Source organism: Drosophila erecta, unplaced genomic scaffold (assembly GCF_003286155.1).
Source record: "Drosophila erecta strain 14021-0224.00,06,07 unplaced genomic scaffold, DereRS2 tig00000055-arrow-pilon, whole genome shotgun sequence".
In the NCBI taxonomy this organism is placed as follows: domain Eukaryota; kingdom Metazoa; phylum Arthropoda; class Insecta; order Diptera; family Drosophilidae; genus Drosophila; species Drosophila erecta.
In genome coordinates, this window is record NW_020825200.1 from 12,587,789 (window position 1) to 12,600,919 (window position 13,131).

A 13,131-nucleotide genomic window follows, 5' to 3' on the forward strand; every position below is an offset into this window, starting at 1 on the left:
GCTGAGTAATGTGCGCACGTTTTCTCAACGACCCTGAACCCAAACGCAGTTAAAGTGGCTTGGTTGACGAGTGTATATTTGCCTTGTTGAGAAACGTAACACTGGAGGGTATCTAAAGAGAAATCTATAGGGGAATCCCTTCTAAAGCAGCACCTTCTCGCATTTACACGGATGCTCGCCCATACGATCGCCTCCTGTGTTCAGGATTAGTTTTCTCATGTCGTTCAGGGACTTCTTGATGGCCTTGCCAAATCGTATGACGTTGACTTCCGGGCAACTTTTCCAAGCGGAGATGGCGAAGGTGATCTTCTTTTCCTGTGGGTTGTAGCAGACGCCGTATCCGTCGGATAGAAGTGGTCCGTAGGCCATGAAGCCCTCGTGGGATGTGGCTACCTGGGAGGTGAAGAGCTGAAAGGTCACCGATCTGACGTAACCCTTGGAGCGAAAGAACGCCGGTAGTGACATTCCTTGTTCCAGAGCCATCTCCTGCAGCCCAAACAAGTGCCGATCGATGCCCTGCCCGTTAATGGCCTCTTTGATCAACTTTTCGTGGGCATCCACCGCCTTTTGCAGCGCAACCAATTTATCGCTTATCAAAGCCTTCTCCGAATGCATGGCCATGAGGAAGGACTTGGATTCATTGGACGTGGACCGAATGGTTTCGGTGCGCCCCTCGTGGAAAATCCTCAGGTGAGCGGACTCATACTGAGCGGGTAATTTGTGGTGCATGGCGTAGTAGGCCAGACTCAGGGCCATCTGGATGTAGCTATCCGGATTCAGGCCCTGCGCCTTGATGAAGCACTTGCCATGGCACTCGAACTGGATCACATTCATCTGCAGCTGGCTGGCGATCCTGTGGATGTTTCGCCTTGCCTGGCACAACCACAAATTGATGCACTCGTTCACTGGCTGGAATCTTAACAGAGCGGACGTGACCTTTTTGTCGGACTCACAGCCCTCGCAGCCATAGTTCTCCTCATGGCTGAAACACAAGCGTTAGTTAGCTTAAATAAAATATTTCGCTAGATATATTTACACTTTCTGCTGCACAAAATCCATCAGCATGGCGAGTGGCTGGCAATCCGCGGGAGAATGCTCGTAGCAAAATCCGGCCAAGCCGTTTGGATTGACTATCAGCTGAATTGTTTTGTCCATCCAGCGATTGGCGCTGTTCTGGCGCACTCCACCGCCGTGGAGGAGCTGATGGGCCTGGACAACCCGCTCCTTTCCCTTCGGAACGGGCACACAGTTGTCCAGACAGACCACGAACAGGGACTGCTCAATGGTTTCCACGGTATCTGCGTTTCCGTGCGGACGACAAAGTACTGTATATGCCTCGGCCCAGTTGCTTCTATTGTCGTGTGTCAAAAGGCCAAAGTGCTCGCCCACTTCAATGGGGCATTCCAGTATATCCCTCAACGCTTCTCGCAGTGTATGAACGTGCAACAAGGCACCACTTTCCGAATAAATTGGCAACTTAAAGTACTGCGAGGGAAGAAAGTTAAGCCAATTGATCAAGTATTCATAGAAGTTAAACCTTCCTATGCAGGATTGCTGTATTTTCATAGGTCCAAGAACTGGCCAATGATAACTGGCTTAGTACTCACATTGTTATTATATACGACCACAATATAATCGGCATCGCTGTACTGCTCGATGGTATCGCATAATCGACCTGGCCTGCGAACCGTGCCAAAGATCTTCCCAAACTGGCTGTTGTCCAGATAATGTTTACCCATCTTGACCACTGGGATTTTGTTTTCGTCGACCAGCTGCTTGAACTCGCACATGCCGTAGATAGCTTTAGCCGTGAAGTTGAGAAAATCGTCGGTTCCCTTAAACTCTTGAATGGGAAAGGAGAGACCCGGATTGGAGAAGACGGTCAGCGGAGCCTGGTAGGTCAAATATGCGGAACGTGTCCATCTGGGAGTTAGCCAGTTGTCCGAACGCTCGGCTTCTTCCTCGAGAAGCTCCTGGAGTTCCGCACCCTCGTTGTCCACAAACTTCCTGGTCAACTTCTGTTCCTTCTTGAGTTCCTCCTCACTAAGAAATGGTTCAATACTGCTCAAATAGCTGGCGATGCTTTGCTTGAGCGGCAGAGCTGGAAACTTCTTTAGCTCCGGTTTCTGATATGGACCATTGTTGGCGTTGGCTTGGTGGCGTACTTTCGTTTCCGGGCATTTCTTTTGAATTTTCGGGGCTTCTGTAGCGCATTGGGTTTTTACATCGCAATTCGATCGCTTGGTTCGTGCACTTTGGGGTTTTGCAGAAGATCTTACTTTCTGCTCTGTAGACGAATTGATTTGCTTTTTGGTAGTTGGAGGCGAACCATTACCTGTTGGTAATGGTGCCTTCGCAGCCGACTTCTCCTTATTCTGTGATGCTCCAGCTGACTTGGGGATTTCCTTGACCGGCGTTGGAGGAGGCGGAGCGTTCAAGGAAGCCTGCGATGATGGTGAGGTGCGGGATTCATTCGTTTTCGATGCATCTGCTTCCTTAAAAACGGGGCTCAATGAACTTGAAATTTGTTGATCATCCGCTGATTTCTTCTTAGACTTACAGGAGTCGGATTCTGATTGGCAACTGACTACCTTTTTACCGCAGGAACTGTCTTCTTTGGCTGAACCCTTTTGGCCATCCCGGCAGGGATTTCTTCCAAGGGGAAAAGCCATCATAAGCGGCATGGTAAAACGGGAGGTTGAAAGTGGTGGCACCTCTTTGTCCTTTGGTTTTGTATTCCCCTTAGGAGCCTTTTTCAGAGGAGCCCTGGATTTAAGCGGAGGACTTCTTGGTTTGACCGGAGTCTCCTTTGGATTGACAATTCCCTGCTTCAAAGACTTTTTCTTTCGAGGCTTAGGCGAACCACTTGGTACAGTAGCTGCTTTTGTATTTAGAGATGCATTAGGGTCTGTTTCTTTTTTAGTTTCCTGCTTATTTTGGCTTTTAATCGCAGCTTTTGGCGCATCGTCTTTCTTGGCTTTTTGTTGTGGCTTTGAACTGGACGCTGCACATTTAGATACTTTTTGTTCATTTTTACCATCAACGCAGGGATTTCTTCCCAATGGAAAAGCCGAATTCGACTGCATAGCAAATCCAACCTTTGGATTTGAAGTTTGAGGGTTGTTCGAAGGTGGATTTGCGATCTTTGGCTTTGCAGGAGCCAACTTCTTTTTCGGTGCATCAGTTGCACTGGCAACGGTTTTAGGTGGATCATTTGATTTGGCTTTTGAAGGTGGCTTTTTCTTAACCGGAGGTTTGTGTTCATCTTTCGCTGAGGCGCAGGGTTTGGGTTTGGGTGGCGGACACTTAGATTTTTTATCTTTTTTGCCGTCTAAGCAGGGGTTTCTTCCCAAGGGAAAAGCTGATTTTTGCGGCATGGTAAATCTCTCATTGAGAGACGTTGAACTGGGTGATACATGAGGTTTCTTTGGAGCAACTGATGGTAGCGCTTCGCCAACCGATGGTTTTGATGCCGAAGCTGAAGACTCCCTTAAGCCACTTGTTGACTGATTGGTACTATTTTCCTGTAATAGTAATGTCGCCTTTCCCATGACAGACTGTGTAGATTGATCATCTTCGATGCAATTTTTACAGTTCACAATCATTATTTCCGAGCTGTATTCAAAACAGTTCTTACAGTTGAATATTTCCGGGGTTTTTGAGTATGCCAACTCAGGTTCTAATGGCGTTTGGCTTTCGTTCTTTATATGAAGAGGATTGGTCGTCAATGTCTGGTTGGTGGAACTAGAAGATGTCTGCCCCATGGATTCAAGTTTCATTGGCTTTTTCCGCTTGCCACCATCACCTGAGTTTTTCGCTGATGCTAATACCCGGCAAATTATGTCCAAAGTTGGAGTTTCTGGAGGTTTTCCTTTGCCTGATACAAATCGTGAGGAAATCGCTGATCGGTGGGCTCTGACGACTTTCTGTGCAACATCATAGAGATGCTGAGTAGGTAGATATGAACTGCCCTTGTGGTGCCATCGTATCCGGTGCTTACTCTAGTAGTGCTCACTTTTAGATAAACAACTTCAAAGTGCCTAGGAGACCGTGGAACTTACGAGGTTCAGGAAGAATTTGGTGCCCAGAAGGACCCTCATTTCGCTTTTCAAACAAGGCCTAATTTGGTTGGTGAGGGGCCAAAAGGAGTTGTATTTTGGAGGGGTGCTTATTTCGGGGCAAACATTGCTTCAAATTTAGACATATTTCTGAAAGCCACGATTGCTACATGTCAAATGAAACACTTTAATAGTAATATTTGGATTTAATTGTCTTCTTAACAGTAATTTCGCTTTTACCAACTTGACTTTTAACTTTTAGACTCCAAAACTCCGCACGAAAGTTTATCGTTTACTTCGCAAAATAAATTTAAAGTTTCCTTTAAAGTGCTTTTCCATCAACCTCGAAATTGGAGCAGAGCAAACCAACTTTGGCGTCGCTTAATTAACCCAAAGAGCTGTGCGCTGTTGCAGTTGCACATCCAGCGATGCATCTGCTCCATTGCCACCAGTTCCGCGAATCGGGAGCGCTGGACAGGGAACACTGGAGGGGCATCTGGGCAGGAGGAGGAATATTAACAAAATCAACACCTCGGAGGCCTCGGGTTGATTGCTTTGCCAAGTGAAGTAGCCATATTATGATTATTGCGAACTCGCCTCTCGACTCCACGCAAGTGACGCAAACGAAGCTGAGCCCGCAGGTCTTGCAAAGAAAATATGGAAAAATAAATGCAATAATTGCATATTGACCCATTTTCTTAACAATGCATTGCGAAGGGCGGCGCTCGAGGGGCGGGGCAGTGGGCCAGGGAGTGTTTGCAGGTTACGCATGCGTGAGCGTTGCCTTCATTTAATTAGGCGGCGACACCTGCGCGGAGACGGAACCGAAGTTCCAGTCGCAGTCGCAGTCTCAGTTCCAGTCGCAGTTCCAGTCTCAATTGCAGACGTCGCCATCAATCAGCAAATCAGCGAACGAGGCAAACAAGGTGGCAAGTGAGGCGTGAAAACGGCGAACAAAACTGCAGAAAACATAAAAAATAAGCCAGGGAGAGGTGTTTCTCAGTTAAAGCCATTGCATACCCTGTAACTCCATCTATAATGGGTCTTGAAATTTTAATTCAAGGAAGATTTGATTTTTTAATAGTTTATTTATTGTTGTGGTGGAATATTGTATGGCTTATGTGAAACTACCGGGAAATTATTATTAAGAACAAATTGCATTATAAATGAAGAATAATTTTAAAACTACCTTGCAATTAAATGAAGATATACTCGTAAAATGATTCTTAGAGTAGCAAAGAACATTTAATAAATAAATATTAAATTAATCAAATGTTTTTTTTTTCATATAATATATATATTTATTAAGTGCAGAATCTGCACATCATAATATTGTATCTTAACATCGCAGGGTGGGGAAATATTCTTAAGAATTACCAAACACTTTATCAAAATAAGTGAAAGTTAAAATGATTCAAAATGAATTTGCCTAAAATTCCAGCCATATCATATGCAGAATAAAGCACTTATAGGGTATCGCAGCAGTGCGATGCTGAAATGAAATGAAAACGAAAACGCAGCAAAGAGTGCTGCACAAATGAAATCGAGATGGGATGGTGAGGGGCGGGTGGTGGCGGTGGGGGGATGGGGAGTGGGTCTTAAGGGGCGGAATCGGGGCCGAGGGGCGTGGTGCTTAAGCTCATTTGACAATGAAGTGCTTTGAGCCTGACGACTGCGTTTGGGCGCGTTTTTTTTTATTTGCCTGCCCCACTTTGCGTACAGCGGCGATAATTGACGCCACGGTGGCTGCAACTGCAGCACCACCGCATCAGCACCACCGACAGCAACAACAAAGCCGACAACAGCAGGGCTGCCGCCACCCGACGGCCCACAATTTGGACTGCACTTTATTAAAGTGCCCAACGGAATGGAGCCACCCAATGGCCGATACCCAATACCCAATAACCAATACCCAATACCCAATAACCAATACCCTATACCCAATGCCCAATACTCAATGCCCCATACTCAATCCCAATCCAGAGCCCAAAGTGCGTCGCGTGTTTGCGTGAGTGTTTTTCACTTGAGGCCATCATCATCAGCCTCGTCGAGCATTTTGCCTGAATTGCATTTGTCAGGTGTTATGCAATAGAGCTTGGTGGCTGCCACGTCAATTGGCAGCGATGGTGCAACTTGGGCGAAGGGCAGTGATTTGGGGTTCTACTCGCCAGTACGACGGGCTGGAAAAATCACGGAAAAGCTTTTTTATGCTTGGGAATTATGGGATTTAATTAGTGGTGTCTATTTGGGTATTTAAGAGTTGTGTACGCGAATTAATTGAAACTTGTTCTATTAGTAATCTTAGGTGTGATTACATTTTAAATTAAAATTCAATTAAATTACATTTAAATTAAAAAATCATTGAAAAGCTTTGCTATGCTTGCGAATTATGGGAATTTAATTAGTGGTGTCTATTTGGGTATTTAAGAGTTGTGTCCGCCAAGTACGTGAATTAATTGAATAACGAATTATTAGCAATATTAGGTTTGATTACATACTGCTGCGGAGCTATATGTAATTACATTAAACCCATTTTATTAGGAAATTACATATAATTCGGAAACCACCCTAAGTTAGGTAAAGGTAGCTCATTTCAGTAATCTTGGTTTACACCAATTTGTTGCTTGAAAATGCTAAGTTTCGGAGTTTGCGGGTGTGGATGTTTTAACAAAATGGACAAAGTTCCCTCATCCTAGTTGGTATCACTAGCTAAAGCCGCAGGCGTAGAGGAGAATTTCAATCTGGAAATAAGCTATTCCTTCGCCGTTTGCCTCTGATCCCGGCGGCATCATTATTCAATCCAAAGCTTTGTGCAAATTCCGCTCCACAATGGCAGAGGAAAATGTTGATGTTGCACGGCGTTTTTGTTGGTTTATTGTTGGCTTTTCTCTGGCACTGGGTAAATGCGAATTTCCTGTGCATTGTTTTGAACTGTTGGCCAAATGATCTGCCCCTGGTCCCGCTCTATGTACCCGCCATCCACCTGATGACCTCAGCAGTTCCAGAGTTGCAATTAGTAGAAAAGTAATTTTCGTTTGGTTTCTTTATTGTTGTTTTGCGGTTTGCTTTTTTCCGCACCCCCCCCAAAACCGACTCTTAAATCTCTGCTCAGCGATGCTGAAACAAAAAGCATTCTAACACCCTTTGTTTGGCCGGGTAGTTGAAACTTGGTTGGATGCATGATTAATGTCCGCATTGAGTCATGTCCGAGGAGCGTGGAACCAATTGAACTGGGCGCCGTAAACCGAAATTAAAAAGCGACAGAGCTTCGCTCAGGTTTCGTTGATAACAGCGAACTCATCGAGCAATGGCCAGCCAACTGGTGGCACGTGTAAACCCGAGACGTGGACTAGAGGGCCCCAACTTCCCAGCTCAACGAGTTCATTTTTATCGCCCTGTGACACACTCACAACCCACGTAACCCGAATCGCAGCTCCATCGTAAATCCACTGCAGCTCTGCTCCCCAAAGGGGAAAGTGCCTGCTCCAAAGAAACCAGCACTCGGCACGTACTTGGAGTTTGGATTTTTTGGGCTGGGTGCTGGGTGGTGCTCCTCCTTGGTGCCACTTCTGTTATCTGGCAAATATTTGGCACAAGAGTCGCCATATCTTTTGGCTGCGATTCCGATGCGTATTGGGATACCCGATAAGTGGCAATTGCTAAGCAAAAGGCAGATAAGCAGCAGTCCAAATTCAATTTGCCCGCCATCTATCGATGGCAAGGGAAATGATTTCCCTGTCATTATGGGTCTTAAGAGCTGGAAAAGGGCATCAAATCATCTGTACAGCAAGACAAAAACGTAGAGTGACGAAGTAAACAAATTTAATCAGCTTGCGGAGTGAAAATCCGATTCTTGGGCGGCTTTCATTTTGTGTGTCGACTTATCATGGTTTTTGTGGGCCTCTGGCCTCTGGCTTCTGGTTTACTTGAAGACTAGAATTTCGAGCGATGAGCGCTAGTTTTTGTTTCAGTTTGCCCCTGTTGGCGACCTTTCCATCCTCCAAAGAGCTGGCTTATCTCTCGCCCAGCTTCTTGGTATTTTGAGACATTGCCTACGAAACGAGGACAATCGCATGCCTAATCGCGGGCGGAATGTCAGAGGTCAATTGTGGCGCCCAAGAAGTGTGTGCTGTGGAACTGCTTGTAGCTCCTCCAATTACCAAGCCATTCGAAATCTTATCAATGCCGTTGTGCAAGCAATTCCATTTTCATTCATCGATTCCCCGATTCCCCGATTCCATTGACCCAATTCTCGTTGATACCCAATTGACGATTCTAGTCTTATGCGATAATTAACTTTTACTTTCTGCTGTTTTTATTTCGATTGCTTTCGGCCGTGCGGCAAACAAGTCCATTAAACATTCACACAATTTATGCAAATCAAACGAAGCTGAAATTAATTCTAAACAAATTCAAGCGAGCGGCGCTGAATGTTTACGTTCGCTTCGTGCGGCAGTTGACTAATTAACATATTTATGCGATTTATGCGAAGCGCCTCTTCATTTCAATATCGTAGACAAGTCGGCTAGAATTTCCTTCGGTGTAATGTGCTAATTGGAACTCACCTGTCCAGTTGCACCTGTATCTGTTGCTGTTGCTCAGCGGACTGTCTGTCTTCAAGGACTGTTTGTAAATGAAATTTGTAGTGTTCGCTTCCGCTTGGGGCTCTTTTTTCATCGTTATTGTAATTCTTGGTGGCTTTTATAAGCGTATTTGAAAACCAGTTGGCAACCTGTTGGCCAGAGTTCTTAGTATCTATAAATTACATTTTACACTCGACTCGACTCGACTCGACTCGACTCGATGACGACGATAATGTTGATTGGGTGGCGGAAGGAACCGCCTCTAATTCCATTCCAAGGCCAAATTTACTGAGCAATTCGAGGAATTTTCATTTCATGTCAAGCTTTTGAAGTTCAGATTTTCCAAAGGGCATTTCAAGCTTTGCGCCGCCGAAAGAAATAAATTTCATTATTGGATGTTTCCGCGCAGCCATCGTTGTTGCCATTATTGTTATTATTAACGACACAAAAGAAAGTCTTCGTCATCGTCAGTCAAAGTGGAAGTTCAACCAATACACATATATACATTTTCGCCCTCCATTATAATTCCACCACGTATGCTGTTGGCGGGATTCAGGACATGAGTCCTGTTTGCATTGCAAATTATATGGCAGACTTCGATGAGCAGCCGGCCAGAGCAAAAACCCCATGCTGCCCGCTCGAAGTAAGGGCAAATTGATTTAAGTTGCGGAAAATGAGTGGAAAAGTTAAAAGGCTGCACGAAATACATGCATTCGAAAGTCGCCCGCAGATTGCTCTAATAAATATAGATTTGCACAAATGCGATGCTATTTATTCCGCACAAATCAAAGGCAGCTCTCTAGTTCTATGCAGGGGTATAAAAAATCTCGCTAATTTATACAAATATTCCTTAATTAAATGTTATATATTTAGATGATTGCTTGTCAAATCTCTGTTCATAATCTATAAATCTATAAAAAGTGGCAAGTAGCTAAGGCCCAACAATTGCGAGGTGCGGATTTCAATGCCCAGCCGGAATCATTTAATGCCCTTACCCACTTAAGAGTGCGGACAACATCCGGAGGAGCAGCCTGCGCTGAATGCACATGGCAGCTGCCGAGCCGAAAAGCATCTGGGGAAATGTCGCGACGGGAAAGTAATAAAAATAAAATGAGGGGCACAAGGAATACTCGTATATTGAAAAGAGAAATATATCTCAAAGAACAATACGCAAATTAATCACCGCCCACATACCCAGAGCCTCATTGCGATCTGACATTCGTTAGCCGTTTTCTCCACAAAAATGCGACAGTCCAAAGTATTTTGCATTACCATAAATTTTATTGCGTATACGCAGCGTTGCAGTGGCAGCAGGCTGTTACGATTTTTTGGGGATTCTGAAATGCCGGTGAGAATGTGCCACTGCCGCAAGCAATTTTAATATTTATTATTTGGCCAGCGATGGCATTGTCCGTGGCAAACACTTTTTGCGCCAGTTCTGAGCACAACTGTGGGATGAATGGGGAAAATTGGAAAGTGGAAGGCGGTGGCAGCTGTCGGGAGTCGCTTTCAGTTGGCCACTCGCGGCGCCTGGCACAATGACAAATTACGAGTTGAAAGTTGAGTGAACTTTGGCGCGACAGTGTCCACTGTGCCCGCTCTTAATTTGGCTATTTGTAGAGCAGAGCATAGGTATTCGGCATCCACGAACCGCTTGTCATTGGTCTTGCATCTCAGAAGTATCTTTCAGATCGCAGTCTCGCAGTTCCAACGATTGTTGATGGTACATATTTGCGCTCCATGTTGATTATTCAAGGGAAAGAGTGTATCTCACGGTCGGTTTGCGCTACATCCCCTTGCCACTGTGCATATAATGTATCTAGTATCTAGTTCCATCTGCTCCTCCTGCGGACAGCTGTCAGTGGTTCAATCTTGGGCCCCGGCGGCCGAGGCCTTTGAAATTGATGAGGCTTTTGTTGCCGCCTTTGGCAAATGAGGCGCAGATAAGCGTCAACTTTGACGCCCTCTTGAGCATATTTTTTCAGTCGGCCTGAGGCTTTCTTCTTAGTTTCCGATTCGGTTGCGTTTTCCCCTTCAGAACTCTGCGTTTTTTGTATCGCATTGGCTGACAACGAAGCTGTTGCTTCTTCGTGGACTCAGGCAAATGGGCGATGGAAAAAGTTTTAGGCGCTCCTTGGGTTTTGTGTCTCTGGCTCGCCTCATTTGAACCCGACGAACCTAGTTCCATTCCCTTTTATTTGAGCTCTTACGTATATTTTCGAAGAATTTCGTTTTTTCGCATTGTTTCCTATTTTTTACGTATTTCTTGTAGTTCGTTTTGTTGTTTGTGCGTGACATATTTGTGTGAGCATTTGACTCTTCGCTTTTCCTCATTTGGGGGCAACCATTTGTTTGCCTGAACGCTTGACTCGGATTTGTTGTCTGCCACTCTATTTTGCCCCTTTCGGGCATGGCAACTTGCCTATCAAGGATGGAGGCGGCCACTTAAGGCTTATCATTCGAGGCATCGATGAGGTAGCTGAAAAATTGAACCTTTTGACGACTATGCAAATAACGAAAAAGATTTACGGGTGCTGCCTGACTTGCAATGTATTGAAGAAGTCAATGGAGTCATCACAATAAGTAATGGAGCTTAAAATTTAAAGGTTTCTTCTTGTTAAATATATGCAGCCACATATTTGAAAAATAATTAATAATTCCAAATTTTATTAAATTTCATCTACAAAAAACATATTATTTAAAGATGTTATATGGCAGAGTACTGTAATTTATTTTTTAGTTCAGAACTGCAATAGAGCATAGAAGCTTTGGTTTTTCCCGACTTTGGCAGTCTATTGAAATCAGAAAGAGAGAGCAACACGCGGTGCGAAGGGGTGGGCGATAGACTGGATGGAGGAACGAATCATCACTCATCACTGCTTGCACTGATTCCGCAGCTGCTGTTGCTGCTGCTGCTGCTGTTGCTGCTGCTGCTGCTGCTGTTGCATCCGAGAAAATCCCCCAATGAATAGCAACTTGCAAACTGCATTTGAATTGCAAACCCAGCTCTGCCCCCGCTGCGGCAACTACCCACATTAGTTTAGCATATGTTTTACATAACTGAGACTATGAACCGGAGGCTGGAGCACGGTGTTCCCAAAGCTGAACTGAATCCTCGGCTTATGCTCCACTTCTGGCTGTCTGAACTTTCGTTTTTTCTTTTTCCACTCTATTTTGCGTTTTTTCTATGCCTCGCTTCTACACAGGAAACTAATATTTCCATTTGTTGTAATAATTGGTTTATGAAATATGTTGCAACCCAATAAATCGCAAAGTTAGCTGAACTTTGCGTTATACATTTCGTTTGAAATAGCAACTAATTAGTAAGTAATCCACCGAAATACTCAAATTATCTCAGTGTATCTCCGCACTTCCTGCTTGTCCTATCGCCAATCTTTCGGATCGGAATGCTAGTTTCGTTTCTGCTACGTCGGAATCAAAGATTGAACGCTTTGGTGTCCACGAAGCGTACGCAGCTCAACAACAAAATTTATTGAAATGGCAAAAGGAAGACCTTGATCTTTAGATTATCACATCAATAAATGTTTATTGTTCTTTTTTTGTTTTGTATTTCATATACTTTGTCGCAGACGTTTTGCCGTTGCTCTTTTTGTTTTAGTTTTGGCGGCGTCTTCAGCATCTTGTCTTCGAGCTCTTGTTGTTCTTGTTCTTGGACGTGAAAGAAGCTAAAACGAAAACGAAACCGCAATCGAAATCGAAATGAAACGGAAACTGGTGGAACCAGTCGAGCAGCAGATGAAATGACGACAGAAAGCCAAACCCACCAAATGGCCAAAAGAACTTCTTTGGCTAATTAAGATTTTTTTTCTTTTTTTTTTTTTGGCTAGCGCCAGCTAACAACTCGTATTCACAGATCTCGATATCCAAGTTCCCGGGCCATTAATTTAAATGCAACTCTATTAGGAGCGCCGCACTCTGCATGAAGTCACAGTCATCATCTGGATGCAAAGATTGCTTCTCGCAAACGTATTCCACAAATGACGCTTACGTGATTACATAAAGACCCATGAAAAGCGATTTGAACTTGAAATCGCCAAATGCGTCATGCAATCGAAACAAAAACTGGCGCTGCTTAGCAAAAAACAAAAAAGAGACTAGAGAAAATCACTGAAATCTGTGGAAATAAAAACGTACTAACCATAAAATTGTTACAATGACAACGGACAGGCAAATGGCTAAAGCAACGGCGGCAACGCGCAGTTGCCAGTAGATCAAATTGAATAACTGCTTCAGCTTTAGCTTTTCGCCACAACAGCAACAACAGCAGTTGGCTATACAACAAGAAGATCAACAAAGCCAGGCAATGTTGGAAACAGCGCATCAATTAGGCTTATAGCCATGTACATATATATGCATATAAACCTATCTTTATATACTGCACACTGTTACATTCGTGTTCTTGCCAATGTTGCTGCTGTTACTGCAATTGCTGTTGCTAAGCTGTTGCTGTTGCTGTTAAGCGACAATGT

The 13,131-nt window shown here is 44.4% G+C and overlaps 1 protein-coding gene across 1 annotated transcript; it reads right to left on the reverse strand.

The window, feature by feature from the left end:
* Positions 1 to 61: 61 nt before the first annotated feature.
* Positions 62 to 4,194, reverse strand: LOC6541092 (choline O-acetyltransferase). The gene is made up of 4 exons (XM_001969648.3): positions 4,062 to 4,194; positions 1,608 to 4,001; positions 1,037 to 1,485; positions 62 to 982 (listed from the first exon to the last, which is right to left on the reverse strand). Exons 1-4 carry the CDS (start codon positions 4,098 to 4,100, stop codon positions 142 to 144), a joined length of 3,723 nt encoding a protein of 1,240 aa, XP_001969684.1. The 5' UTR covers positions 4,101 to 4,194; the 3' UTR covers positions 62 to 141.
* Between the last annotated feature and the right edge of the window lie 8,937 nt (positions 4,195 to 13,131).

Excerpts from the sequence above, each read along its gene's own strand:
- LOC6541092 (XM_001969648.3), bottom strand. The coding sequence starts at position 4,100 with ATGAGGGTCCTTCTGGGCACCAAATTCTTCCTGAACCTC. Across the intron at positions 4,002-4,061 it reads CCAAATTCTTCCTGAACCTC|AGTAAGCACCGGATACGATG; the intron begins GTAAGTTCCACG and ends GAGCACTACTAG. Across the intron at positions 1,486-1,607 it reads TGGTCGTATATAATAACAAT|TACTTTAAGTTGCCAATTTA; the intron begins GTGAGTACTAAG and ends CTTCCCTCGCAG.